General features: G+C 38.4%; 2 protein-coding genes across 3 annotated transcripts in view; both read right to left on the bottom strand.

Moving 5' to 3' along the window:
* The window catches only part of LOC132405073 (granzyme A-like), a 52,940-nt gene extending 44,739 nt beyond the window's left edge, over window positions 1-8,201 (bottom strand). The window contains exon 1 of the mRNA XM_059989807.1: window positions 8,058-8,201. Coding sequence (XP_059845790.1) covers window positions 8,058-8,201 — 144 coding nt within the window. The remainder of the gene's footprint in view (window positions 1-8,057) is intronic.
* Window positions 1-26,898, bottom strand: part of LOC132404857 (granzyme K-like) — a 141,422-nt gene that overhangs the window by 96,081 nt on the left and 18,443 nt on the right. The window contains exon 5 of one of the 2 annotated variants that reach the window (XM_059989417.1): window positions 20,950-21,321. The exons of the other annotated variant lie outside the window; for it this stretch is intronic. Within the exon in view, the coding sequence (XP_059845400.1) occupies window positions 21,136-21,321 (186 nt within the window). The 3' untranslated portion in view covers window positions 20,950-21,135. Of the gene's footprint in view, window positions 1-20,949; window positions 21,322-26,898 lie in introns of those variants that run through there. 2 annotated transcript variants of the gene reach the window in all.

Raw genomic sequence — 26,898 nt, 5'->3', positions numbered from 1 at the left:
TTACATGGATTATAGTAAATTATAAACACTCCCTCCCCTCTCTCCCACACTTCCACCACTATGTATTCCTGATCATCTCCCTTTTCCAGTACCCTATATGGTATACCTTGCTTGATTAACATAGCACAACACCCTCCTCCCCCTAGATTTCTATCTTTATTTATCATTGTATATCCATATATCACAAAGTCTAAAGTTGGTTTCAACCAAGTCTCCTGAATACACACTACATCTGGTTGTACAACCATTTCCTTAATAAACTGCTTGAATTCCTGGCTATTGGCCAGTAAGCTCCTTGCACTCCATTGCAAAAGAATCACCATAATTAGTATTAACCAACCCATGACACTTCCTGGTTTGAGTGATTAGTGAGGTTCTCCCTCACTTCTTCCCATGTCAATTCTACTAACCCTAAATGGTTCATTGCTGCTTTGACAACCAGTTGAATCTTTTCACTTATTGACTTTACCTCAGCCATACTATTAATCACTCCTGCAATGAATGTTACTAGAGCCTTTTTGTCTACATAAATCCTATCATTTGTTCTTTGTTGCATCTCTCACATCCCTCTTGCTCCCTGTTCATTAGGAACATTATTCTGTTCTCTTGACATTCTTCCAGCTTCTGCATAGTGATCTTCCTTTTCACTCTTATTTCTTGAATTTTATTCTCCCGTCTCATAACCTCACACCCACTATATGTCACATTATGAGCTCCTCCACAATTACAGCATTTTGGTTGCACTACTGTTCCACACTTTCCATATTCATGATCACCCCCACATCTAGCACATTTCCTCTGCCTATTACAGTTTTTAGCTATGTGTCCAAACCTTTGACAATTATAGCACCTCAATGGTCTTGGCACATATTCTGTTACTGGGTAACTCATAAAACCCAGGAACACCTTCCCTGGCACTCTTTCTTCTTCAAATTCAATCAATACTGTTTCACTTTCCTTTTTCACTCCCTCCTTTGTTGTTTTCAGTCTTTGAACATTAATTGCTTTTCCTCCTTTGATATTCCTCTTTACCTCCTCCATGTTTATACTCATTGGTACCCCCATGATGATTCCTTTACAACCACCACCATTGCATGCTCCCACCCTCCCTGTGTATTCCACCTTACATTTTTCTAACTCTCTTAACTGGAGTGCTTTCTCAAGCTGTTCCTCATTTGCACATCTTACTAATAGGTTGCCATCATTAAGGACTTTTGCAAATACTATTTCCCCTATCTTATTTGCCAGTGTTGTTGTTAGCACAAATGGGTTAATTTTCTTCATGTTTCCTTGAGCCTTCTCATTAAACCCTATTATGACAACTCCTTCTCTCTGAACTTGTTCATCTTCCTCACTTTCAGAGCGCTCTCCGCAATCATTTCTTATCCTTTTACTCCCTTTGTCTCGGTTTTCATTCATCCGTCCCCTCACTATCTCCTCATTCCCTTTACTTCTCCCTTCACAACCATCCATTTCCCTGTCCCCCTGTCCACCACAAACTCCAACAAGCCCCGCAATGCCACTTCCTTCCCTCCCTGTCGCTCATTTGGCCCTCAAGAGCAGAACAGTCTAGGCCACACCCCATCCACTTGAGTAATCCCACACCTTCTTTCCCACAAAGGTAAGACTAATGACCCTCTCATTATCTCTACAACTCTTTCTTTCTTTTTCAATCTTTTTATTGAATTTCATATATAAAAAAAACATAACATAATATTGAATAGGTTATAAGTGCACTAGACTTGAAGTTGAATTAGTAATAAGATAACAATACCCTATTAAAATATCAGCAAAAAAAGTAGTACATTAATCAATCAAACCTATATTAATTATACATGAAAAAGAGTAAGAATAATCATCAAAAAAAAAAATTAAAAATACAAGAAAAAAAACTATATATATATTGAAAAAAAAATTAAACCTAAACTAAACTAACATGGGCAATAATAACAGTTTATATGTATATAATAGTGTCAAAAACTCCGGAACTCCATACCAGAACAAGAATAAACAGAGAGAAGGTCTGGAAGAGGCCAAATTAATTCATATGAAAGTGTCGAATGAACGGTCCCCAAGTTTCTTCAAATTTAATTGATGAGTCAAAAATAGTGCTTCTAATTTTTTCTAAGCTCAGATAAGAAATAGTTTGAGAGAACCACTGAAACGTGGTAGGAGGATTTACTTCTTTCCAATTTTGTAATGTAGACCTTCTGGCCATTAATGTTACAAAGGCGATCATTCGTCTAATTGAAGGGGAAAACCGATTACCATCCTCATTACATTCTAAATTTACCCACTGTGGGCACAATGGTGAATCCAAATCTAATTTCCAACATATTAAGTTTTGAATATTATTCGCCCAATGGTAAAATCTAAAGTTAGGTAAAGCTAAACCACCATCTTTTCTAGATTTTTGTAACTGCCTTTTACTTAACCTGGGGTTTTTATTTTGCCACACAAATGAGGAAATTTTTGAATCAATGTTATCAAAAAAAGATTTAGGAATAAAAATTGGTAAGGCTTGAAATAAATATAAAAATTTCGGTAAAATCATTATTTTAATAGCATTAATCCGACCAACTAATGATAAGGATAAGGGAGACCATCTTGTAGTAAGTTGTTGAATTTGATGAAGCATAGGTAAAAAATTCAGTCTGAATAAATCTTTATATTTCTTGGTAATTTTTATACCTAAATAGATAAAGTTATCAGTAACAACTTTAAATGATATCCTGTCATTCAATAAAGTTTGCACATTTAAAGGGAATAATTCACTCTTATCCAAGTTTAGTTTATAACCAGAAAAACTACCAAATTGAGCCAACAAGGATAAAATAGCGGGAATAGACCTGTCAGGATCAGAAATATATAACAACAAGTCATCAGCATAAAGTGATAACTTGTATAACTTCTCATTACGGGTAATACCAAAAATATTAGGAGATTCACGAATAGCAATGGCTAAAGGTTCTAATGCGATATTAAATAATAAAGGACTTAAGGGACAACCTTGTCTCGTACCACAAGATAATTGAAAAAAAGAGGATCTATAATTATTTGTAAGAACAGAAGCAACAGGTTTATAATATTTTAATTTAATCCATGATATAAAATTAGGAGTAAAATTAAAATTTCTCAGAGCATTAAATAAGTATGTCCATTCAACTCTATCAAAAGCTTTTTCAGCATCTAATGAAATAACACATTCTGAGGTTGTGGGTGATGAAGTATAAATTATATTAATCAATTTTCTAACGTTAAAAAAGGAATACCGGTTCCTAATAAAACCAGTTTGGTCTTCTGAAATAATCTGTGATAGTAACTTTTCTAACCTAATAGCTAAAATTTTTGTAAGAATCTTAGAGTCGACATTTAATAGCGATATAGGGCGATAAGATGCACATAGAGTAGGATCCTTATCTTTTTTGAGAATTAGAGAGATAGTAGTTTCATAAAAAGACTGGGGTAGTCTCTTCTTAGTAAATGCATCATTAAAGATTTCACATAACCAAGGGGAAAGCAAAGAAGAAAAAGTTTTTAAAAATTCTATAATATAACCATCAGGACCAGGAGCTTTCCCTGAATTCATTGATGAGATATCCTCTCCTATTTCGGCCATAGAAATAGGAGCATCGAACAAGCTTCGATCTTCATCTGTCAGTTTGGGAATATTCAAATTGTTAAAAAAATTATCCATCATGGATAGATCGCCATCAAATTCTGATTGATATAAAGATTTATAAAAATCTTGGAAAGTGTTATTAATTTCTTTATGATCAGTAGTCAGATTACCGTCTTGTTTACGAATTTTAATAATTTGTCGCTTAGTCGAAATAGCTTTTAATTGGTTAGCTAACAATTTACCAGTTCAATCACTATGAATATAAAATTGAGCCCTGGTCTTAATTAATTGATTTTCAATTGAAGAAGATAATAATAAGCTATGCTCCATTTGAAGCTCAACTCTCTTCTTATAAAGTTCTTTGGTAGGAGTCACGGAATAAATCTTATCAATTTCTTTAATTTTATCCACTAATAAAGCAATATCTAAATATCTTTGTTTTCTTTTACCAATGGAATATAAGATAATTTGTCCACGGATAAAAGCCTTAAAAGAGTCCCAAAGTATTCCTCTGTCAATCTCTTCAGTATAGTTTGTTGAGAAAAACAAGTCAATTTGCTGTTTTATGAAGGTGATAAATTCTGGATCTTGAAGCAAAGTAGCATTAAGTCTCCAAGATCTAGTATTATTGGAAGAGTCCGAAATCTTGATAGATAACTTCAAAGGTGCATGATCCGAAATGGCAATAGAATCATATTTACAATCAGTAACATCTGTTAATAAACAATGATCAATAAGGAAATAATCAATTCTAGAATAACTGTGATATACATGTGAAAAAAATGAAAATTCTTTATCTTTAGGGTTCAAAAACCGCCATATTTCAGTAATTCCCGAATCAACCATAAAAGAATTAATAAGTACGGCTGATCTATTCGGAAGAATTCGAATAGGTTTAGATCTATCCATCAAAGGATTCAGACAACAATTGAGATCTCCACCCATTATCAACTTATGTTCATTTAGATTAGGAAGGGAAGTAAATAAACGTTTCAAAAATTCAGGGCAGTCAAAGTTTGGAGCATAAATATTAACTAGAGCCACTTTTCGATTAAAAAGTGAACCAGTTATCAACAAAAATCTGCCCTGTGGATCAGAAATAATTTCATGATGTGTAAACGAAATTGAGGGATCTATAAAAATAGACACACCCCTAATTTTGGCGGTACAATTCGAGTGAAATTGTTGACCCCTCCAAAACCTAAAAAAGCGTTGATTATCCTCCCTCCTAATATGGGTCTCCTGTGCAAAGATAATATTAGCATTTAGTCTATGGAATACTTTAAATGTTTTTTTGCGTTTAATCGGATGATTTAAACCATTAGTATTCCAAGAGATAAAGTTAATAGACTTATCCATCATGCCAATATTAATTGTATATATCATAAAAGGTTAAAAAGACACATAACCCATAATTCAGGAAGAAGGAAAAATGATTCAGGAGCACCCGGAGAACATGACCCCTCAACAATATTAATAATTTAAAGTCAGCCCATAAACTAAAAGCAAAAAAATAAAAAGCAAAAGCGTGAAAAAAGATCCCTACCCCCTCCCCCAACCCCACGAAAAAAAGCCAAGCAGCAGGCGCACAAACTAATACTAATATTACCCCCATTTCAAGATGGCAACTCCACGAAAAGAAAAAAGAAAGAGACTATATAACACCCAGATATAAATACAGGGTTGTAAAAAGAAAGAATATATATCAATCAAAATGAAAAAATAATATAATAAAGCAAAAAATCATTAATAAAAAAGGATAAACACTGAAGTTTAAAATAGTGTAATATGCCTTTAAAAAAAGATTCCATATTCAAATATAAGAAAATGACGTTTCAAAAACAGAGACTTATGGGAAGAAGAAACAACATTTTGAAAAGACCATATTACAGAATATAAATGTAAATTCACCAATCTGTTAAAAAAAAAATTTTAAAAAAATGTCATCAAAATAGGATTAAAAAAGGATTCAATAATCACTACAATATATAAAAAAAAGGTCCAAAAATCCAAAACATCCGTCCCATTTTCAAGTACAAGCAAATAAATGCTTACAGAAAGCAAAGTCTTATGGGAAGAAGAAACGACATCTTAAAAAATAAATCATTATTGCAAAGTATTAACGTGTATATCCAATCCAGAGGAAAAAAATTAAGAAAAAAAACATTATAGTAAAATTAAAAGAGCATCTGTAAATCATAATAATAAAAAAAACAGGTCTACAGACCAAAGTAAAAAGCTATACCGCAGCTTCATAAGTTAAAGCCAAAAACGAAATGGCATCTTCTCTCCAAGAATTCTTCAACATAACACATAGTTCAAGTTGTACTAGAAGACCGATATTCTTCAACGAATTTCTTCGCTTCTTCCGGAGTATTAAAGAAGCGCTGACTGTCGTCACTCAACGTAATTCTGAGATTCGCTGGGTATCTTAAAGCTTGTTTAAGTCCAATCGAATGAATCTCTGCCATCACTGGTTTAAAAGCGATTCTCGCCTTCATCACTTCAAATGAATAATCTTCAACAATACGAAACTTGTTGTTTCTGTGAGAAATCATACCTTTCTGACGAGCTAATGGGATTAAAAGCTCTTTCTCCCGAGGATAATGGAGACGAACAATCAGAGCTCGTGGCTTGTCTCTTGAGATCGAAAATCTCGAAACTCTGTGGGCACGATCAATAGTAGGTTTAGCCCGCAAAGCGTCCTCGCCAAAAATTTCCCACAATAAGTTAGAGAAATATTCAGTTAAGTCACCAGACTCAACATTTTCGGGAAATCCGATAATATGCAAGTTCTGTCTGCGAGATCGGTTTTCAAGATCGGTGATTTTAAACTTATTCTGCTCCACTATTTTAGCGGTCGACCGTACCTTCTTCTCCAATGTTTCAATTGTACGTATTTTTTCACAAATTAACTTGTCAAGAGTCGCAAACTTTTCTTCATGCCGTTCAATATCTGCTGCCTGCGATTGAAGCTTGGTATCAAACGATCTAATGACTTCTTCAAGCTCAGACATTTTCGCAGTAAGCTTATTTTCCAGACTTGCAAGTTTAGTATCCAGTTTAGTATCCAGAAGACTAGAAATTGCCTCAAGAGATAGAGGGTCTTTAGACGATTTCTTAGATACAGACATTTTAAGTTTGAAAAGATTAAATCAAGTATTATTTTAGAAAATAAATAAATCGTAAATATCAACCCATGTAATTAAGTACGAAAAGATTTGATTAAAGGGTGATTATAGTTTAAAAAATGAAGAGCGCCTAAAAAGCAGATGTCTACGTCGCCATCTTAAAACTCCGCCCCATCTCTACAACTCTTAACAACCCGCAGGTGATCGCTATACCTTTATACAGCTCACAGAGTTTATAAGCCAGAAAACTGCCCTCCAAGGATCAGAACTGAAGAAACCTCTTGGATGAGAGGTGAAATGGCCTCTGGTTAACACAGCAAGTCCAGGTCCTGTGACTTACTACTGTTTGACCTGGATGACTGAAAACCTTCACAGAGAATGAGGAAACATGACAGTGGAGTTTAAGGTGATGAGCAGCATAGATAGAGCGGACAGCCAGTGCCATTTTGTTTTCCGTTGTGGCAATGTCGAACATGAGAGGATATAATTTAACATGATTGGAGAAAAGTATAGGGAGAAATGTCAGAGACAGGTTTTCCACACATTAAGTGGTTATTGCATAGAAAAAAAAAACCTTGCCCAGGCTTGCACCTTGGAAGCTTTCCAAGGTGCAAATCCATGGTCTACCGAGACTAACGGAGGCCTAATTGTGTAGAATGCACCACTGGGTGTGATGGTAGAGGAAGTTACATTAGGGATATTTAAGCTAATCTTATGGAAAAAAGGAGAATGGAGGACTAAATGGGAGGGAAGAATTAAATGGATCTTGGAGTAGGTGAGAAGGTGGGCACAACATCATTGGTCAAAGGGCCTGTACTGTGCTGCACTATTCTGTGTTCTTTGGAGACATAGCAAATCTTCTCAGCTCTCAATGAAATGGAGCCACTGCTGTGCTTTCTTCATGATTGCATCAGTGTTTTAGGTGCAAGACAGATCCTCAGAGATCTCAATGTGTGGGAACTGGAAGCCGCACATCCTTTCCACTGCTGACTCCTCAATGAGAACTGGTGTGTCTCATCCCAACTTCCCCTTCTTGACACCCACAATCAATTCCCTGTCTTGCTGATGTTGAATATGAAGTGGCTGTTGTGACACCAAGTCAGGGGGCCAATCTATCTCATTTGTATAACCCTAATCATGAAGTGCTTTGAGAGGCTCGTATTGTATGCATTAACTCCAGCCTCCCAGACAATCCTGATGCTGCAATTCACTATTTCTGAAAATGGTCTTCAGCAAATGCCATCTCATCCCTGGAGCATCTGGACAGTAAATACAACTATGTTGGACTATTATTTATTGTTTACAGCCCCATCTTCAATGCTATAAATCCAAGCAACCTCGTCTCCAAACTCCTCGATCTGGGACTTAGCACCTCCCTTTGCATCTGAATTCTTGACTTCCTGACCAACAAACTGGAACCAGTAGGGTAGGCTCAACACCTTCATCATGATTATTCTCATTTCACAAGGCTGTGTCCTCAGACCCCTATTCTAATCTGTTCTGGACCAACAGCTATACATCAAGGCCAAAAAGCTCATGGATAACTCTACTTCCTCAGGAGGTGACAGAAATTTGGTAAGTACCTTTTGAACCTTGCCTATTTTTATTGATGCAGCATAGAAAGCATTCTGTCTTGATGCGTTATGGCAGATGCACTGCTCATGGCCACAAGGAACTACAAAAAGTTGTGGATACAGCTCAGCTCCTCCAGACAGGATAGTTGAATGCTCCTCTTCTGGGATGTCAGAAGCCAGGGAGACTATGAGAGTCCACCTGCAGATTCTAACAAGCTACATTAAAGAGTTGAAGATGGCACACTGTGTCATTTGGGAGGCTGAAGGGGTTATAGATACGATATATGGACAGATAGTTATACCCAAGATGCAGGACACAGGAAAATGGGTGACAGTCAGGAAGGGGAAAGGGGTTAAACAGCCAGTTAAACAGTCCTGTGGGCATCCCCCTCAACAACAGGTATACCACTATTTGTTTACTGTTCGGGGGATGACCCAACAGAGGAAAGTCACAGTGTCAGATCTCTGGCACTGAGTCTGCCTCTGTGACTCAGAAGGGAAGGTGGGGAGAAGAGACCCGCTGTGGTGATAGGGGATTCGTTAGTTAGGGGAATGGACAGGAGATTCTGTGCAAGAAAATGAGATTTCCAGATGGTACATTGCCGTCCAGGTCTAGGGTCCTGAAAATCGCAGATCAAGTCTTCAGCGTTCTTAAGTGGGAGGGTGAGCAGCCAGAGGTCATGGTCCATGTAGGTACCAATGACATGGGTAGGATGGAGTGATGAGGTTCTGCATGGGGATTTCAAGGAGTTAGGTGCTAAGTTAAAGGGCAGGATCATCCAGGGCTGTGATCTTGGGATTGCTATTCATGCCACGTGCTGGTGAGACCAGAACTAGGAAGATTATCCAGTTTAACACGTGGCTAAGGAGTTGGTGCAGGAGGGACCGCAGAAGGTTTTTGGATCATTGGACTCTCTTCAACGTGAGGTGGGACCTGTACAGAAGGGGTAGTTTACACCTGAACTGAAGGGTGACTAATATCCTAGTGGGAAGGTTTGTTGATGCTGCACAGTGGGGTTTAAACTAGAGTTTCAGTGGACGGGAACCAGAGTGCCAGAATAGTTAGTGGAGAGGTTGTGGATGCAGATATCGGTAAGACCTCAGACAGAGTCAGAAATCAAAGATTGAGCAGGGTGTGACTAGTGTCCTGAGCTGTGTATATTTCAATGCCAGAAGTATCATAGGAAAGACAGATATTCTCAGATCATGGATCAACACGTGAAATTATGATGTTATATCCATTAGTGAGACTTGGCTGTAGGAGGGGCGGGAATAGTATCTCAATAGTCCAGGGTTCTATTGTTTTAGAGGTGACATAGCAGGAGAAAAATTTCATGGCAGTGCTCAATCAGGACAGACTGGAGAACTTGACTACTGAGGCATTATGGGTGGAGCTGAGATAAAAGAAAGGTATGACCATGTTAATAGGGCTATATTGCAGATCACCCAACAGTCTGAGGGATTTAAAGGAACAATTTTGTAAAGAGAGTGCAGGCTGTTGCAAGAAACATAAGGTTGTTATAGTAGGTTATTTTAACTTTCCACATATTGACTGGGAATCCTAAACTGTAAAATGACTAGATGAGACAGAGTTTGTCAAACGTATTCAAGAAAGTTTCCTTCATCAGTCCAGAAAAGTCCCAAGAAGTGAGTGTGTGATACTGGATCTGCTATTAGGGATGAGACAGGGCAGGAGACAAAGTTTCTGTCAGGTAGCACTTTGCATCCAGTGAATGCAATGCCATTAGTTTCAAAGTAAATTTGCTAAAAGATAGGTCTGGTACACAGGTTGAGATTCTAAACTGGGAAAGGGCCAAGTTTGATGGTAACAGATATGATCTGGCAACTGTAGATTGGGTCAGGCTGTTTTCAAGCAAAGTTGTACTTAGAAAGTGAGAGGCCTTCAAAAACAAAATTAAGAGTAAAAAATGCTTGTCTGTGCCTGTCAGAATAAAATACAAAGATAACAAGTGTAGGGAACCTTGGTTTTCAAAAGATGTTGAAGCCCTGGTTTCGAGAAAAAAAGGTGCATAGCAGGTATAGGCAAGTAGGAACACATGAGGTGCTCATGGAGAACAAGAAATGCAAGGGAACACTTAAGAAAGAAATCAGGAAGACTAAAAGAATCATTAAGTTGCTCTAGCAGACAAGGTGAAAGAGAATCCTAAAGGATTCGACAGATACAGATGAAACCAAAAGAATTGCAGGGGATAAAAGACCAAAATGGTAATCAGTTTACAGAAGTGAGGTAAATGATCAACTTTATGGACCCTGCACAGATTAGAGGAGGAGGTGTTTGCTATGCTGAGGCAGATCGGGGTGTTTAAATCCCCAGGGCCTGACAAAGTGTTCCCTTGGACTCTACAGGTGACAGCTGCTGAAATTGCTGGAGCCCTAGCAGAGATATTTAAAACCTCCTTAGCAACAGGAGAGATACCACAGGGTTGGAGGACAGCCAATGTTGGTCCACTGTTTAAAAAAGGCTCTAAACATAAACCTGGAAATTAAAGGCTGCTGAGTCTGACATCAGTTGTGAGAAAGTTATTGGAAGGTATTCGAAGCGACAGGATATATACTATAAGTACTTCGACAGACGTGGACTGATCAAGGAGAGTGTGCATGGCTTTGTGCATGCTAGTTCATGTCTAACCAATCTCAGAGTTTTTCAGAACGTTTCCAGGTATGTGGATGAAGACAAGGCAGTGGACATTGCCTACATGGACTTCAGTAAGGCATTTGACAAGGTCCCGCATAGGAGGTTAGTCAAGAAAGAGGTGTCGTGGACAGTGAGGAAGGCTCTCATGGTTTGCAGACAGATCTGCATCATCTGGAAATATGGGTTGAAAAGTGGCAGATAGAATTTAATGCAGACGTGTGAAGATTTGACTTCAGAAGGACCAACCAGGGTAGGTCTTACACAGTGAACTGTAGGGCACTGAGGAGTGTGGTAGAACAACGAAATCTGGGAATGCAGATCACATTTCATTAAAAGTGGTATCACACTTAGATAGGGTCATAAACAACGTTTTTGGCACGTTGGCCTTCACAAATCAATTTATTGAGTTCAGGAGATGGGGTGTTTTGTTGAACTCCGATAAAATATTGGTGAGGCCTAATTCGGAGTATTGAGTGCAGTTTTGGTCGCTGACTTACAGGAAAGATATAAACAAGGTTGAAAGAATACAGAGAAAATGTACAAGGATCTTGCCAGGTCTGGAGGACCTGAGTTAAAAGGAAGGATTGAATAGGAATAGGAAGGACTGTGTTCTTTAGAACATAGATAATTGAGGGGAGATTTGATAGAGATATGCAAAATTATGAGGGGTATAGATAGGGTAAATCCAAGGAGGCTTTTTCCACTGAGGTTAGATGGGACTACAACTAGAGCTCGTGGTTTAAGGGTGAAAGGTGCAAAGCTTAAAGAGAACATGAGAGGAAACTTCTTCACTCAGGGTCATGAGAGTCTGGAATGAGATGTCAGCATAGGTGATGCATGCAAGCTCGATTTCAACATTTAAGAGAGGTTTGGATAGGTACATGGATGGTAGGGGTATGGAGGGCTATTGTCCCAGTGGAGGTTGATGGGACTAGGCAATTTAAAGGGTTTCAACATGGACTAGATTGGCCAAAAGGTTTATTTCTGTGCTGTACTTCCCTATGATTCTATGACTCCATCACGGCAACTAGCTTATCCTCCATGGACTCCCTATACTTCTCAATACCTCATAAAAACAGCCAGCATAATAAAAGTTCTTATTGGGCAGAAGTTTAATAAGGTTGAAAACATTTAACACCAGACTCAAGGACATTTTTCTAAACTGCTGTGGTAATGTTTCTCTAGTACAAGGAGATAGACTCCTGACCTCACAATCTACTTTGTTACGATCTTGCACCTTATATTTTACCTACACTGCCTTTCCCTGTAATTGTTTCACTTTATTCTGCATTCTGTACTTGCTTTACCATGTTCTATCGCAATGCCGTGTGTAATGATTTGATCTGTATGAACAGTATGCAGTACAAGCTTTTCACTGCACCTCAGTACATTTGACAACAATAAACCAATCCAAATCCAATTAAGTGAACATTCTGACTGTCAGATGTTAACAGGATTATGGATATTACAGGTGAGGTAACAAGAAATGAGTGCAACTTACTCCTGAGAAAAATAGAGCCAGATAAATGAATTTGAGTTACCTTTGCACAATGTGTCATGGATTGTATGTCATTATAGAATCATGAAATCCAGAAATTAAGTCCCATAAAAAAGATATGTGTGGATTATTCAATGTTCTAAAAGTACCTCAGGGTTCAAATTCATCCACTTTTTCTTAATTCGCACTAAATCCAAACATACAGTAATTGATAAACATTATATTTCATTTCCAAACTTTGGTTCTCTGATACAGCTTTCCCGATAGTGCTGAAATCACCACATCCTGTCACTCCCATCTGATTTCCCAATCATGTTCTCACCCTGAAGCTCATCTATTGCTCAATCACTCATTCTGCATCTCAGTTCCACAGTTATCTTTCTGACCTCTGTTTTAGAGTGGCCCACTCTCTTCCTGATTCCCTCCCTCCCACAGTTCTTCAACTCTCAATCATGTTAATTGTCCCAATTTGATTTGGGACTTGAGGATGCCATCATCTACCTGCTGAACTGTGTCTACTTCACCTGGACTAGCCGGCGAGCACTGTGAGGGTCATGTTTTTTGACTTCTCCAGTGCGTTCAACACCATCCGCCCTGCTCTGCTGGGTGAGAAGCTGACAGTGATGCAGGTGGATGCTTCCCTGGTGTCATGGATTATTGATTACCTGACTGACAGATCACAGTACTTGCGCTTGCAACACTGTGTGTCAGGCAGAGTGGTCAGCAGCACTGGGGCTCTACAGGGGACTGTCCTGTCTCCCTTTCTCTTCACCATCTACACCTCGGACTTCAACTACAACACAGAGTCTTGCCATCTTCAGAAGTTTTCTGATGACTCAGCCATAGTTGGATGCATCAGCAAGGGAGGTGAGGCTGAGTACAGGGCTACGGTGGGAAACTTTGAGACATGGTGTGAGCAGAATCATCTGCAGCTTAATGTGAAAAAGACTGAGGAGCTGGTGGTGGACCTGAGGAGGGCTAAGGCACCGGTGACCCCTGTTTCCATCCAAGGGGTCAGTGTGGACATGGTGGAGGATTACAAGTACCTGGGGATACAAATTGACGATAAACTGGACTCGTCAAAGAACACTGAGGCTGTCTACAAGAAGGGTCAGAGCCATCTCTATTTCCTGAGGAGACTGAGGTCCTCCTCATCTGCTGGACGATGCTGAGTATGTTCTAAGAGTCTGTGGTGGTCAGTGCTATCATTTTCGCTGTTGTGTGCTGGGGCAGCAGGCTGAGGGTAGCAGACACCAACAGAATCAACAAACTCATTCACAAGGCCAGTGATGTTGTGGGGGAGGAACTGGACTCTCTGACGGTGGTGTCTAAAAAAGAGGATGCTGTCCAAGTTGCATGTCATCTTGGACAATGACTCCCATCCACTCCATAATGTACTGGTTAGGCACAGGAGTACATTCAGCCAGAGACTCATTCCACCGAGATGTAACACTGAGCGTCATAGGAAGTCATTCCTACCTGTGGCCATCAAACTTTACAACTCGGGGGGTGGAGTTTCAAGATGGCGACGTAAGCATCTGCCTTTTAGGCGCTCTTTATTTTTTTAACTATAATCACCCTTTAATTAGACCTTTTCGAACTTAATCATATGAGTTGCTACCTTTGATTGACCCTTTTTTCCTAAAATAATAGTTGATCTAATCTTGTCAAACCTAAAATGGCTACAAGTAAGAAATCGGCTAAGGATCCTGTATCCATCGACGCAATGGTTGGTCTTTTGGACACTAAACTGGATGTTAAATTTGCGGCTATGGAAAGTAAATTGGACAATAAACTGGATGCTAAATTTGCGGCTCTGGAAGGCAGACTAGAAGGTAAATTGGACAGTAAACTGTTAAGTTTGGAAAGGAGGATTACTTCGAAAATATCCGATCTTGAAGGAGTTGTTAAATCGCTTGAAACTAAGTTTCAGTCGCAGGCATTAGAGGTTCAACAGCATGGAAATAAGATCACGACTCTTGAACAATCAATTTGTGAAAAAGCACGTACAATTGAAGTGTTAGAGAAGAAGATAGAGTCGACTGCTAAAACTTTAGATCAGTACAAGTTTAAAATTACTGATCTTGAAAATCGTTCTCGCAGACAGAATTTGCGCATCATCGGAATTCCCGAAAAAGTTGAGTCCGGTGATTTAACTGAATTTTTCTCTAAATTACTGTGGGAAATTTTCGGTGGTGAAGGTTTGAAAAATGAACCTGTTATTGACCGCGCTCATAGAGTTGCGAGGCTTTCGTCTGTGTCTGATAAACCACGAGCGGTGATTGTTCGCCTTCATTATCCTCGTGAGAAAGAGCTTCTAATTCGATTAGCTCGTAAAAAAGGTATGATCTCCTACAGAAATTATTCATTTCGAATAGTTGAAGACTATTCGTATGAAGTAATGAAAGCCAGGATCGCTTTTAAACCAGTGATGGCAGAGATTCATTCGATTGGATTTAAACAAGCTTTAATGTATCCAGCGAAACTTAGAATGGTGCTGCCCGACAACAGTCTACACTTTTTTATCACTCCTGAAGAAGCGAAGAAATTTGTTGAAGAATATCGATCCTCTAGTGCAACTTGAACTATGAGTTACATTGAAGATTTTTTTTTGGAGAGAGGATGTTATTTCATTTTAAGTTTTAACCCTGGAAGTTGGGTTATAACTTCTTATTTTGAACTATGGGTCTGGGTCTTTTTTTTTACTACGATTATTATTGCTTATAGATGCTGTTTTAATTTTTATAATATCCTTTTTTTATATACGTTTGTATTTTGTAATAATGAATTATTTTTTTTTCAAAATGTCGTTTCTTCTTCCCATAAGTCTTTACTTTTTATAAGCGTTTATTTGCTTGCCTGTATTTAGAAATGGAACAAAGGTTTTGAATTCTTTTTCTTTAGTTTTTTTTTTAAATATGTTGTAGTGTCTATTAAATCTTTTTTTTTATAAAAATATTCTATTTTGATAACTTTTTTACTATATTTTCTTATTAGATTGCTGAATTTATATTCATATTTTGTAATATGGCTTTCTCAAAATGTCGTTTCTTCTTCCCATAAGTCTTGGCTTGTGAAACGTCATCTTTGTATCTGAATATGGAATTTCTTTTTTAAAGGTGTATCACATTTTTAAACTTTAATGTGCATTTTTTTTTTATTAATGATCTTTCTGGTTTTACTATTTTAGTTTTTTTTTGATTTGTCTGATATGGGTGTGTATGTGTATGTGTATATATATATATATATATATATATATATATATATATATATATGTAGGTATATATATATATATATTTTTTTTTTTGCAACTCTATATTTTAATTGGGGTGTTATATAGTTTTTTCTTAAAAAATTTTCTTATGGAGCTGCCATCTTGAAATGGGGGTAATATTAGTATTAGTTTATGCGCCTGCCGCTTGGCTTTCTTTCAAAGGGTGGGGGGAGGGGGGAGGGATCTTTTTTCATGCTTTTGCTTTTTATTTTTTTGCTTTTAGTTTATGGGCTGACTTTAAATTGTTAATATTGTTGAGGTGTCAGGATCTCCGGTTGCTCCTGAATCAATTTTCCTTCTTCCTAAATTGTGGGTTATGTGTCTTTTTAACCTTTTATGATACACACAATTAATATTGGTATGATGGATAAATCTATTAACTTTATCTCGTGGAATACTAATGGTTTAAATCATCCGATTAAACGTAAAAAAATATTTAAAGTATTCCATAGATTGAACGCTAATATTATTTTTGCACAGGAGACCCACATTAGGAGGGAGGATAATCAACGTTTTTTTAGGTTCTGGAAAGGTCAACAATTTCACTCAAATTGTACCGCTAAAATTAGGGGTGTGTCTATTTTTATAGACGCCTCAATTTCGTTTACACATTATGAAATTATTTCTGATCCACAGGGTAGATTTTTGTTGATAACTGGTTCACTTTTTAATCGGAAAGTTGTTTTAGTTAATATTTATGCTCCAAACTTTGATTGTCTTGAATTTTTTAAACGTTTATTTACTTCTCTTCCTAATTTGAATGAATATATGTTGATTATGGGTGGAGACTTTAATTGTTGTTTGAATCCTTCGATGGATAGATCTAAACCTATTCGAACTCTTCCGAATAGATCAGCTTTACTTATTAATTCTTTTATGGTTGATTCTGGAATTACTGAAATATGGCGGTTTTTGAACCCTAAAGGTAAAGAATTTTCATTTTTTTCACATGTATATCATAGTTATTCTAGAATTGATTACTTTCTTATTGATCATCGTTTATTAACAGATGTTATTGATTGTAAATACGATTCTATTGCTATTTCGGATCATGCGCCTTTGAAGTTATCTATCAAGATTTCGGATTCTTCTATCAATACTAGATCTTGGAGACTTAATGCTACTTTACTTCAAGATCCAGAATTTATTACCTTCATAAAACAACAAATTGACTTATTTTTTTCAACAAACTATAATGAAGAGATTGATAAAGGAATACTTTGGGACTCTTTCAAGGCTTTTATTCGTGGACAAATTATTTCATATTCCGCTGGTAAAAGAAAACAAAGATATTCAGATATAGCTTTATTGGTGGATAAAATTAAAGAAATTGATAAGATTTATTCCGTTACTCCTACCAAAGAACTTTATAAGAAGAGAGTTGAGCTTCAAATGGAACATAGTTTATTATTATCTTCTTCAATTGAGAATCAATTAATTAAGACTAGGGCTCAATTTTATATTCATAGTGATCGAACTGGTAAATTGTTAGCTAATCAATTAAAAGCTATTTCGACTAAGCGACAAATTATTAAAATTCGTAAACAAGACGGTAATTTAACTACTGATTATAAAGAAATCAATAACACTTTTCAAGATTTTTATAAATCTTTATATCAATCAGAATTTGACGGTGACCGGTTTACGATGGATAATTTTTTTAATAATTTGAATATTTCTAAACTGATAGATGAAGATTGTAGCTTGCTTGATGCTCCTATTTCTATGGATGAAATAAGAGAGGCTATCTCATCAATGAATTCAGGGAAAGCTCCTGGTCCTGATGGTTTTATTGTAGAATTTTTTAAAACTTTTTCTTTATTGCTTTCTCCTTGGCTATGTGAAATCTTTAATGATGCGTTTGTTAAGAAGAGATTACCTCAATCGTTTTATGAAGCTACTATCTCTTTAATTCTTAAAAAAGATAAAGATCCTACCTTATGTGCATCTTATCGCCCTATATCATTATTAAATGTAGACTCTAAGATTCTTACAAAAATTTTAGCCATTAGATTAGAAAAGGTATTACCACAGATTATTTCAGAAGATCAAACTGGTTTTATTAGGAATCGATATTCCTTTTTTAATATTAGAAAATTGATTAACATAATTTATACTTCATCACCTACAACCCCAGAATGTGTTATCTCATTAGATGCTGAAAAAGCCTTTGATAGAGTTGAATGGACATATTTATTTAATGCATTGAGAAACTTTAATTTTAGTCCTAATTTTATATCATGGATTAAATTAATATATTATAAACCTGTTGCTTCTGTTCTTACAAATAATTATAGATCCTCTTTTTTTCAATTATCTCGTGGTACGAGACAAGGTTGTCCTTTAAGTCCTTTATTATTTAATATTGCATTAGAACCTTTAGCTATTGCTATTCGTGAGTCTCCTAATATTTTTGGTATTACCCGTAATGAGAAGTTATACAAATTATCGCTTTATGCTGATGATTTGTTGTTATATATTTCTAATCCTAGTAGGTCTATTCCTGCTATTTTATCCTTGTTGGCTCAATTTGGTAGTTTTTCTGGTTATAAGTTAAACTTAGATAAGAGTGAGTTATTCCCTTTAAACGCGCAAACTTTATTGAGTGATAGGATGCCATTTAAAGTTGTTACTGATAACTTTATCTATTTAGGTATAAAAATCACCAAGAAATATAAAGATTTATTTGGACTGAATTTTTTACCTATGCTTCATCAAATTCAGCAACTTACTACTAGATGGTCTCCCTTATTTTTATCATTAGTTGGTCGGATTAATGCTATTAAAATGATGATTTTACCGAAATTTTTATATTTATTCCAAGCTTTACCAATTTTTATTCCTAAATCTTTTTTTGATAATATTGATTCAAAGATTTCCTCATTTGTTTGGCAAAATAAAAATCCTAGGTTAAGCAAAAGGCAATTACAAAAGTCTAAAAAAGATGGTGGTCTAGCTTTACCTAACTTTAGATTTTATTATTGGGCGAATAATATTCGTAACCTAATGTACTGGAAACTAGATTTGGATTCACCTGTGTGCCCACAGTGGGTAAATTTGGAATGTAGTGAGGTTAAGGGATATTCTATATTTTCCGTTCTTGGTTCTTTTCTTCCTATTGATTTAGCCAAATTCAATAAACAGATATCTAACCCTGTTGTTAAACATACACTACGAATTTGGTTTCAATTTCGCAAATTCTTTAATCTGAAAAACTTTGCTCTGGACAGCCCTATTTTATGTAATTTTTTTTTCAAACCTTCATTGACAGATCAAGCTTTTAGTATATGGAAAAGGAAAGGTATAAAATGTTTTCGTGATCTTTTTTTTGAAGGTACTTTGATGTCTTTTGATCAACTATCCAACAAATTTGAATTACCTAAATCTAATTTTTTTAGATACTTACAAATTAGAAATTTCTTACATAAAATTCTTCCATCTTTTCCTAATTCAACTCCATCGGATTTTTCAGATTTGATTTTTACTTTTAATCCTTGTCAGAAGGGATTAGTAGCTTTTATTTATAACATGATTATGAAGATACAGCCAGAAATATCGGATAGAATTAGACAAGAATGGGAAAAAGAACTTCGATGTAATATATCAACAGATAAATGGGAAAAAATTTTACAAATGGTTAATTCCTCCTCTATTTGTGCTAAACATGCTTTAATACAATTTAAAATTGTACATAGAGCTTATATGTCTAAAGATAAACTTGCCCGATTTTATTCGCATATTAATCCTCAATGTGACAGATGTCACTTAGAAGTGGCTTCATTGACTCACATGTTTTGGACATGTCCCACTTTACATAACTATTGGAAGGACATTTTTGATGTCATTTCCTCAGTATGGAATATCGATTTACAACCCCATTTTATTACTGCAATTTTCGGTATACCAAATGAAGATGGCAATCAGCTTTCCCCTTCAATCAGACGAATGATTGCCTTTGTAACATTAATTGCCAGAAGGTCTATATTACAAAACTGGAAGAAGTAAATCCTCCTACTACATTTCAGTGGTTCTCCCAAACTATTTCTTATCTGAGTTTGGAAAAAATCAGAAGCACTATCTTTGATTCTTCAATTAAATTTGAAGAAACCTGGGGACCATTTATTCGACACTTTCATATGAATTAATTTGGCTTATTTCAGATCCTTTTCTCTACTTATACTTGTTCAGGTATGGAGTTCTGGAGTTCTTTTCTTGACACCTTTATATATTTATAAAGTGCTATTATTGCCCATGTTAGTTTTAGTTTAGTATTTTTTTCATTATATATTTTTTCTCATATATAATTTCAATTTTTTTTTCTTTTTTCGACGATTATTTTTGTTTTTCATATATATTTATATAGACTTGATTGATTTATGTACCTTTTGTTGATGGATGTTTTAATAGGATATTATTATCCTATTACTAATGTAATCTCAAGTTTATTGAATCTGTAATCTATTCATTATTTTGTGTTGTTTTTTTTATATATGAAATTTAATAAAAAGATTGAAAAAGAAAGAAACTTTACAACTCCTCCCTCGGAGTATCAGACACCCTGATCCAATAGGCTGGTCCTGGACTTATTTCCACTTGGCATGATTAACGTATTGTTATTTAATTATTTATGGTTTATTTATGCTATATTTCTTCACTATTCTTGGTGTGGCTGTAACGAAAACCAATTTCCCTCGGGATCAACAAAGTATGTCAGTCTGTCTGTCTGTCTGTATTTCATTCATCATGCCGCTCCTGCAGTGGCTGCCTTCAAAGTGTACAACCTACAACTGGGGTTGGAAATGGGAATTGCAAAGTTTCTTAGACTTTTTAAACCATTCTATGAAACATTTGGGCCAGTTGAGATAATTACATCACTGCTAGTGCAAGAGGAACATTCAGGTCAAAAAGTTTAATATTTACTTAATCGAACAAGGAAAATTGAACATTCCAGCACAGGGCATTGTGTTAATGATGTTGTGTCAACCTAAATAAAGCTACTCCACAATCAATCTGTGATATTTTAATGCAAGTCCTAATTATCTCACAATCTGATTGCCTCCACTATCGACATCTCTATGGTGCAAAGCAAGTCACTGCTGCTAGTCTAAAATGTCACCTACATGTGGTTCATTTCACTTTCATAACTTACATCAGTGGACAGGAATTTCACAAGGCAAGGAATTTGATAATTACTGTTTTTTATTGCACGTTGCTGTAACATTTTATGCAAAACAGAAAAGGTAAGGATAGAGGCAAGCCGGCCCTCTAGGCCAATTAACTGAGCATCAGTGTAAGTAAAGCAGAGTGAAGCAGGATTGTGATAACTCAGTACAGCTCTTCAGCATTCTTCAGCGGACAACCAATTGTATCCAATTGTAACTCAGTACAGCTCATCAGAAGTCACATTGTAACCTTGCACACCAGTCGTATTCTGAATCCAATCAATGTATTTCTTTGTTAGTAAAGTGTACACCCCAGGCTTTTTGGATGTTGCACAGTTTTTTTTGCCAAAGGACACAATCCCAGTATACATTTTGTTGCATATCAAAGGGCCGCCTGAATCACCCTGGAAGAGAGAGAAAAAGATGAAGGTGACAATTGAGCAGAATTAGCTAAAGTGACAGACTGCAAACTGTCAGTTTGACATCACATCACAATTCATTATCCGTGCCCAGCTGTACCGAGGAGGTGTGAGTTTACTTTAGGAACAAATGCAGGCAACTTTAATGGAATGTTTCCGACAGCCCGGATTCAGTTTATTCCTAACTCAGCAGTTGTGTAGAAAACTCTCAGCTATCTGCAAATTTGACTCCGGCTGCCCAATCAACGGCAGGAACTGGCCACAGCGACGACGTTTCTCGCAGGTCAGCGATGCTCGTTTAAAAGTACAGAAGGGATCAGCGATGAGGGTAGGACTTTGGCTCTGGGTAAGCTTCTGCTAAGGTTCCCCTTTTTCTCTCTCTCTTACTGTACCTAATTTAATAAACGGTCATTGTGTGTTCTTCATGCCGGATGTTGGAATTCTGGGAGACTCAGAATCTCCCAGGGAACTACATCGGTACGAAGTGCGCCCAGCTGCAGCTCCTTGAAGACCGTATTAGGGATCTGGAGCAACAGCTGGATGACCTTCAGTTTGTACAGAGGAGCGAGGAGATAATCGATCAAGAGTTACAGAGAAGTAGTCACCCTAAACTGCAGGGGGCAAGTAGCTCGGTGACTATCAGGAATAAAAGAAATGTGAATAGGCAGAACACCCCATTGGCATTCCTATCAATAATAAGTATAGCGCTTTGGATACTGCTGTGGGGGATGAACTCTCAAGGGAATGCCACGGAGACCACGTAACTGCCTCAGAGCATAGGTCTGTGGTGCAGAAGGGAAAAAGAGAGAAGAGGGCAGCGATAGTGATAGGGAAATCAATAATCAGAGGAACAGTAGTCAGAGCAGCACATGCTCTGGTCATGAACTGGACATCTGGATGGTATTTGCCTCCCTGGTGCTAGGGTCAAGGACATCCACAGCATTTTGGAGATGGAGGGAGAGCAGCCAGAAGTCATGGTACATATTGGTACCAATGACATAAGAAGAAAGAAAAGAGGTCCTGAACAGATGATTTAGACAGCTAGGCACAAAGCTGAGGAGCAGGACCTCCAGGGTAGTAACTTCTGGATTGCTGCCTGTGCCACTTGGCAGTAAGAGTAGAAACAGGATGATTTGGCAGAGTAATGCGTGGCTGAGAAGCTGGTGCAGGGGGCAGGGCTTCAGGTTCTTGGATCATTGGGATCTCTTCTGGGGGAGGTTGACCTGTACAAAAGGTACAGGTGACTTGGGAGTCCTTGTGCACAACATTCTAGAAGCTAACTTGCAGGTCGAGTAGGTGTTGAGGAAATCAAATACAACGTTCACATTTATTTCAAGAGGTTTTAAATACAAGAGCAGGGATATGATGCTGAGGCTTTATTAAGGCACTGCTAAGGCCTTGCCTCGAGTATTGAGAACAGTTCTGTGCTTCTCATCTAAGAAAAGATGTGCTGGCATTGGAGAGGGCTCAAAGGGGGTTCACAAGGATGATTCCCGGAATGAATGGGTTATCTTACGAGGAACTTTTGATAGCTTTGAAGCTGTAGCCATTGGAATTCAGAAGGATGAGGGGAATCTCATTGAAACCTTCCGAATGTTGAAAGGCCTAGACAAAATAGATTTGGAAAGGGTGCTTCCCATGGTGGGGATGTCATGGTGAGAGCACAGCCTCAGGATAGAGGGGCATCCATTTAAAACTGAGATGTGGAGAAGTTTCTTCAGCCAGAGGGTGGTGAAGTTGTGGAATTTTTTACCACAGGCAGCTGTGGAGGCCAGATCATTGGGTGTATTTAAAGCAAAGCTTGATAGTTTCTTGATTGGACATGGCATCAAAGGTTATGGGGTGAAGGCCAGGGAGTGAGGCTGAGGAGGAGAAAGAAGGATCAGCCATGATTAAACGGTGGAGCAGATTTGATGGGCCAAATGGCATAATTCTACTGCTATATCTTGTGGTCTTATAGACATCAAACTGTGGTAGAATGTGAAAGTTCAGAATGAAACAGATGTTGGATGCTGGTGTAGCTGTCCCTCCACTCTGCCACTCGACCCTCCACTGAACCCAGCAGTAGAGCACTGAAATGCTCGTGCATGTGAAGTTTGTATCTGACCCCTGTGCTCTTCAGCAGGACTGGCTGACACCAGAACAGTAACCTCCTTCACTGAATGGAGTCACTGGTCTGTGAAACAACTAAATAACGGGAAATAGTCTATTAAATTTACTTTATCTTAACTGCTTTAATCATTTTGTATTATGATCAGTTATCTTTAAACAATTTTTATTAAATATGCTTGTGCAGTTTTTAATCATCTCTGACATTTTTCAGTGTGAGCTGTTGAAGTCTGTCAGGATATTCATGGAGGCAAATCCTCAGGATCCAATTCCTGATTCTGCTCGGCGTCCCGAGCCTGGCCTGTCTCACAGGGCACCTCATGGGTACAGAGTGTCAGACAGACTGGTCCACTCTGTCCCAACTGGATGTTAGGATCAGACACAGCACTAGATCTAGCATGATCCTTATTTTCAAATTGACACTATTTAGAATAAATTCTCTTTACATTTTAGACGTTACATTTCTCTAGACTGACTCTGTTACGTTGCATCTGCCCATTTCATCATCACACTGACGGTAGACAAAGTTTATTGGTAGAGAAATCATAGTCAGTTATGTTGAAATCTAAATTCAGGGCCCAGAGTAGTGGTCGCCAACCCGTCGATCACGATCAACTGGTCGATCTTTGAGACTTTCCCAGTAGATCCCCAAAAAAATGAAAAATAAATACACAGATATTGCTGAGAGATTGTTTCCAGGTTGCGGGGTTTTAGTTTTGTTCTTTCTGCCCAGTGCGCATGTCCGCAGCTCCCCCGCCACGCACTACATAGTGTACTTCAGTGGTCCCCAACCACCGGGCCGCAAGAAAATGATATGAGTCATCTGCACTGTTCCTCATTCCCTGTCACGCCACTGATGAACTTGAACACACACGAGGTCATTACGCACACGCGGTCATGACCCATGCGAGGTCATCAGTCGCCTAAACACTGTGATACCCTCGCGCCAGGGATTACTGGTTGGCCTCAGGTAATTGGCCGCCTCATACGGCTGGCAAGAAGTGCCGATGCTACTGGCCTGGAGCGCAGACAAATGGGCGCCGCCTCTAAACCTGTTTAGCACACCAAATGTTCATGGGAAACCTGGTGCTAAAATATTTGCAGACGACCTAATTCAGGCTCAGGATTTCGTAAGTAGCAGAGCTGCAATCTACTGAAAGTCATCCCTCAGCTGATAGATCCTACAAGGGGGGGCAGGCACGCGTCCTGTCACTCTCCTCGCTCGGTCGGTCACTCTCTGTGGACTGCGACTGCCGTGGCCCCGGCACGGGGACCTCGGGCCCTTACCTTGTCTTCTCACCCGACCCACAACATGCCGCACCTGGGCAAGGCATCTGGCGGTAAACGGGCGGGAGGCTGGAATTCGGGCCCGGAGGCTGTCTAATGAGGCAATGAAGCCCTCAAAACTGCTTCAGCATCTTCAGTCCAAGCACCCTGCGCTTAAAGACGAACCCACTGAGTTTTCTCAGTGGAAAAAACGTGAGCAAGCTGGACAGAAGCTAAGTGCTGTGAGCCATGAAAACTAAATTGCGGAATAGACTGGACATAAGGAACCTGCTTCGAGTATTGCTGTACTCCGGTCGAGTTTAATATGCCCCCACCTCGTCCCCGTTGGCTGGTCCACAAGAGTATTGTCAATATTAAACCGGTCCGCAGTGCAAAAAAGGGTGGTGACCCCTGGTGATTATACATTATTTCTACTTCCGGGTTGTGGGGTTTTACTTCCGGTCTTTTCTGCCCAGTGCACATGTGTGTGACTAACCGATTTGGGGTCGATCTTGCCTTTCACTAAGGCAGAGGTAGGGGATCTTGGGCTTAAAAAGGTTGGTGACCACTATCCTAGAATGAGATTCCAGAAAATGCGAGAAAATGGTTCCTCCATAATCAACACATGCACATTTTCTAAACTGATTATTATTTTTTTAATCCACCTGGGAGTGTGGACATTGCCTGTGAGTGTAGTGTTATGTCCGTAGCCCCCTCCTTTGTGAGAATCGCAAGATCACTTGTTGGGATGGGAAAAGAGACGTGCAGGCTGACTCGTTTCTCCGGCGATGTAAAGCTCCGGGACCTGGCCATTGTCTCTTGGAGACAGATTTGTGGATTGAGATGCTCTGCTACGTGAACGTCCTCGGGCAAAGTGGGCTGGTTGAGGGAGAGATTGCATCACCCCCAACCTGATTGACATCTATGACCCTGCGAGTCAGAATAAAAGAGGGGCTGTAGGAACAACCCCTCAGACGCACCAGAAGAAACGTTAAGCGACCACGTAACAGCAGACGGTCATCGGAAACCAAGCCACATGGTTTCAATTCTGTGGCTGGAATTGGTGGCTGAAACCATGGAAAATGACTCTTTAGCTAACAACGGGGAAACCCGTTCCCCTGATTCAACAGGTTGGCATCATAAAAGACTTGGGCAAGTTTAAACGCCTCCCTCTCTTAAACCCAAAACGCTGCAGCCTGAACGAGCTAATGACTTTTATATTTCCATCGGACAATACATTATCCCCTAGACAACGATAGAGTTACGTTTTATTGGTTATAATCATATCTGCACTTTAGATTTAGTATTGACGACGTATATTATCTGTATGTTTGCATTAATCTTATTTTTGTGCCCCTTTATCAATAAATACTTTTAAAAATAGTACCATCAGACTTCAACGGACCTCTCTATCTTTGTTGGTAAGTGATCCAGTTACAGGAATGCATAACAAAGTTGGGGTTCTCGTCTCGAGATTTGACACCAAATTGGGAGGCCAGTGAATCGGGATTGTAAGTCCAAAACTTGGATCTGGTTACGTGGGTAGCCAGACGGGAAACTAGCAAAGATGGACGTGGGTGAATTTATAGAAAACCTGACTCTGGAGGCGCTGGAGGTGGCCTCCAAATCGGACTTGATAAAATTGGCAAAGGAGTTAAACCTCGCAGCGGTGAGGTTGTCAATGAAAAAGTGGGAGGTGCGAAGGGCAATAACTCAGTATTATATTGGGAAGAAGGCGTTTACAGCTGAGGTATTGGAAAATATCCCTGAAAAGGTACCAGCTAGTGGGACGGCTCAGTTAGAGTTGGAGAAATTAAAGTTGGAACATGCAATTAAGTTAAAGCAGCTGGAGGCAGCCGAGAGATAAAGAGAGAGAGCAAGAGAGGAAAAGGGCCGAGAGAGAGAAAGAGAGGGAGAGGGCCGAGAGAGAGAAAGAGAGGGAGAGAACCGAGAGAGAGCATGAAATGAGGTTAAAACAGCTGGAAGCAGATGAAAAAGAGAAACAGAGGAAACATGACCTGGAGATGGAGAAGTTACGGCAGGAGCCACGAGTTTCCGGGTCAGACCGAGAGGAGCGTTTCAATGTTAGTCGAGAATTGAGGCTAGTACCTCCATTCGAGGAAACGGACGTCGATAGTTACTTCTTGCTTTTTGAAAAGGTGGCAGTGAGTCAGAGGTGGCCCAAAG

Source organism: Hypanus sabinus, chromosome 14, assembly GCF_030144855.1.
Source record: "Hypanus sabinus isolate sHypSab1 chromosome 14, sHypSab1.hap1, whole genome shotgun sequence".
Lineage (NCBI taxonomy): Eukaryota > Metazoa > Chordata > Chondrichthyes > Myliobatiformes > Dasyatidae > Hypanus > Hypanus sabinus.
Note: the sequence above shows the minus strand (reverse complement) of the source record. Positions and strands in the feature narration are given on the sequence as shown.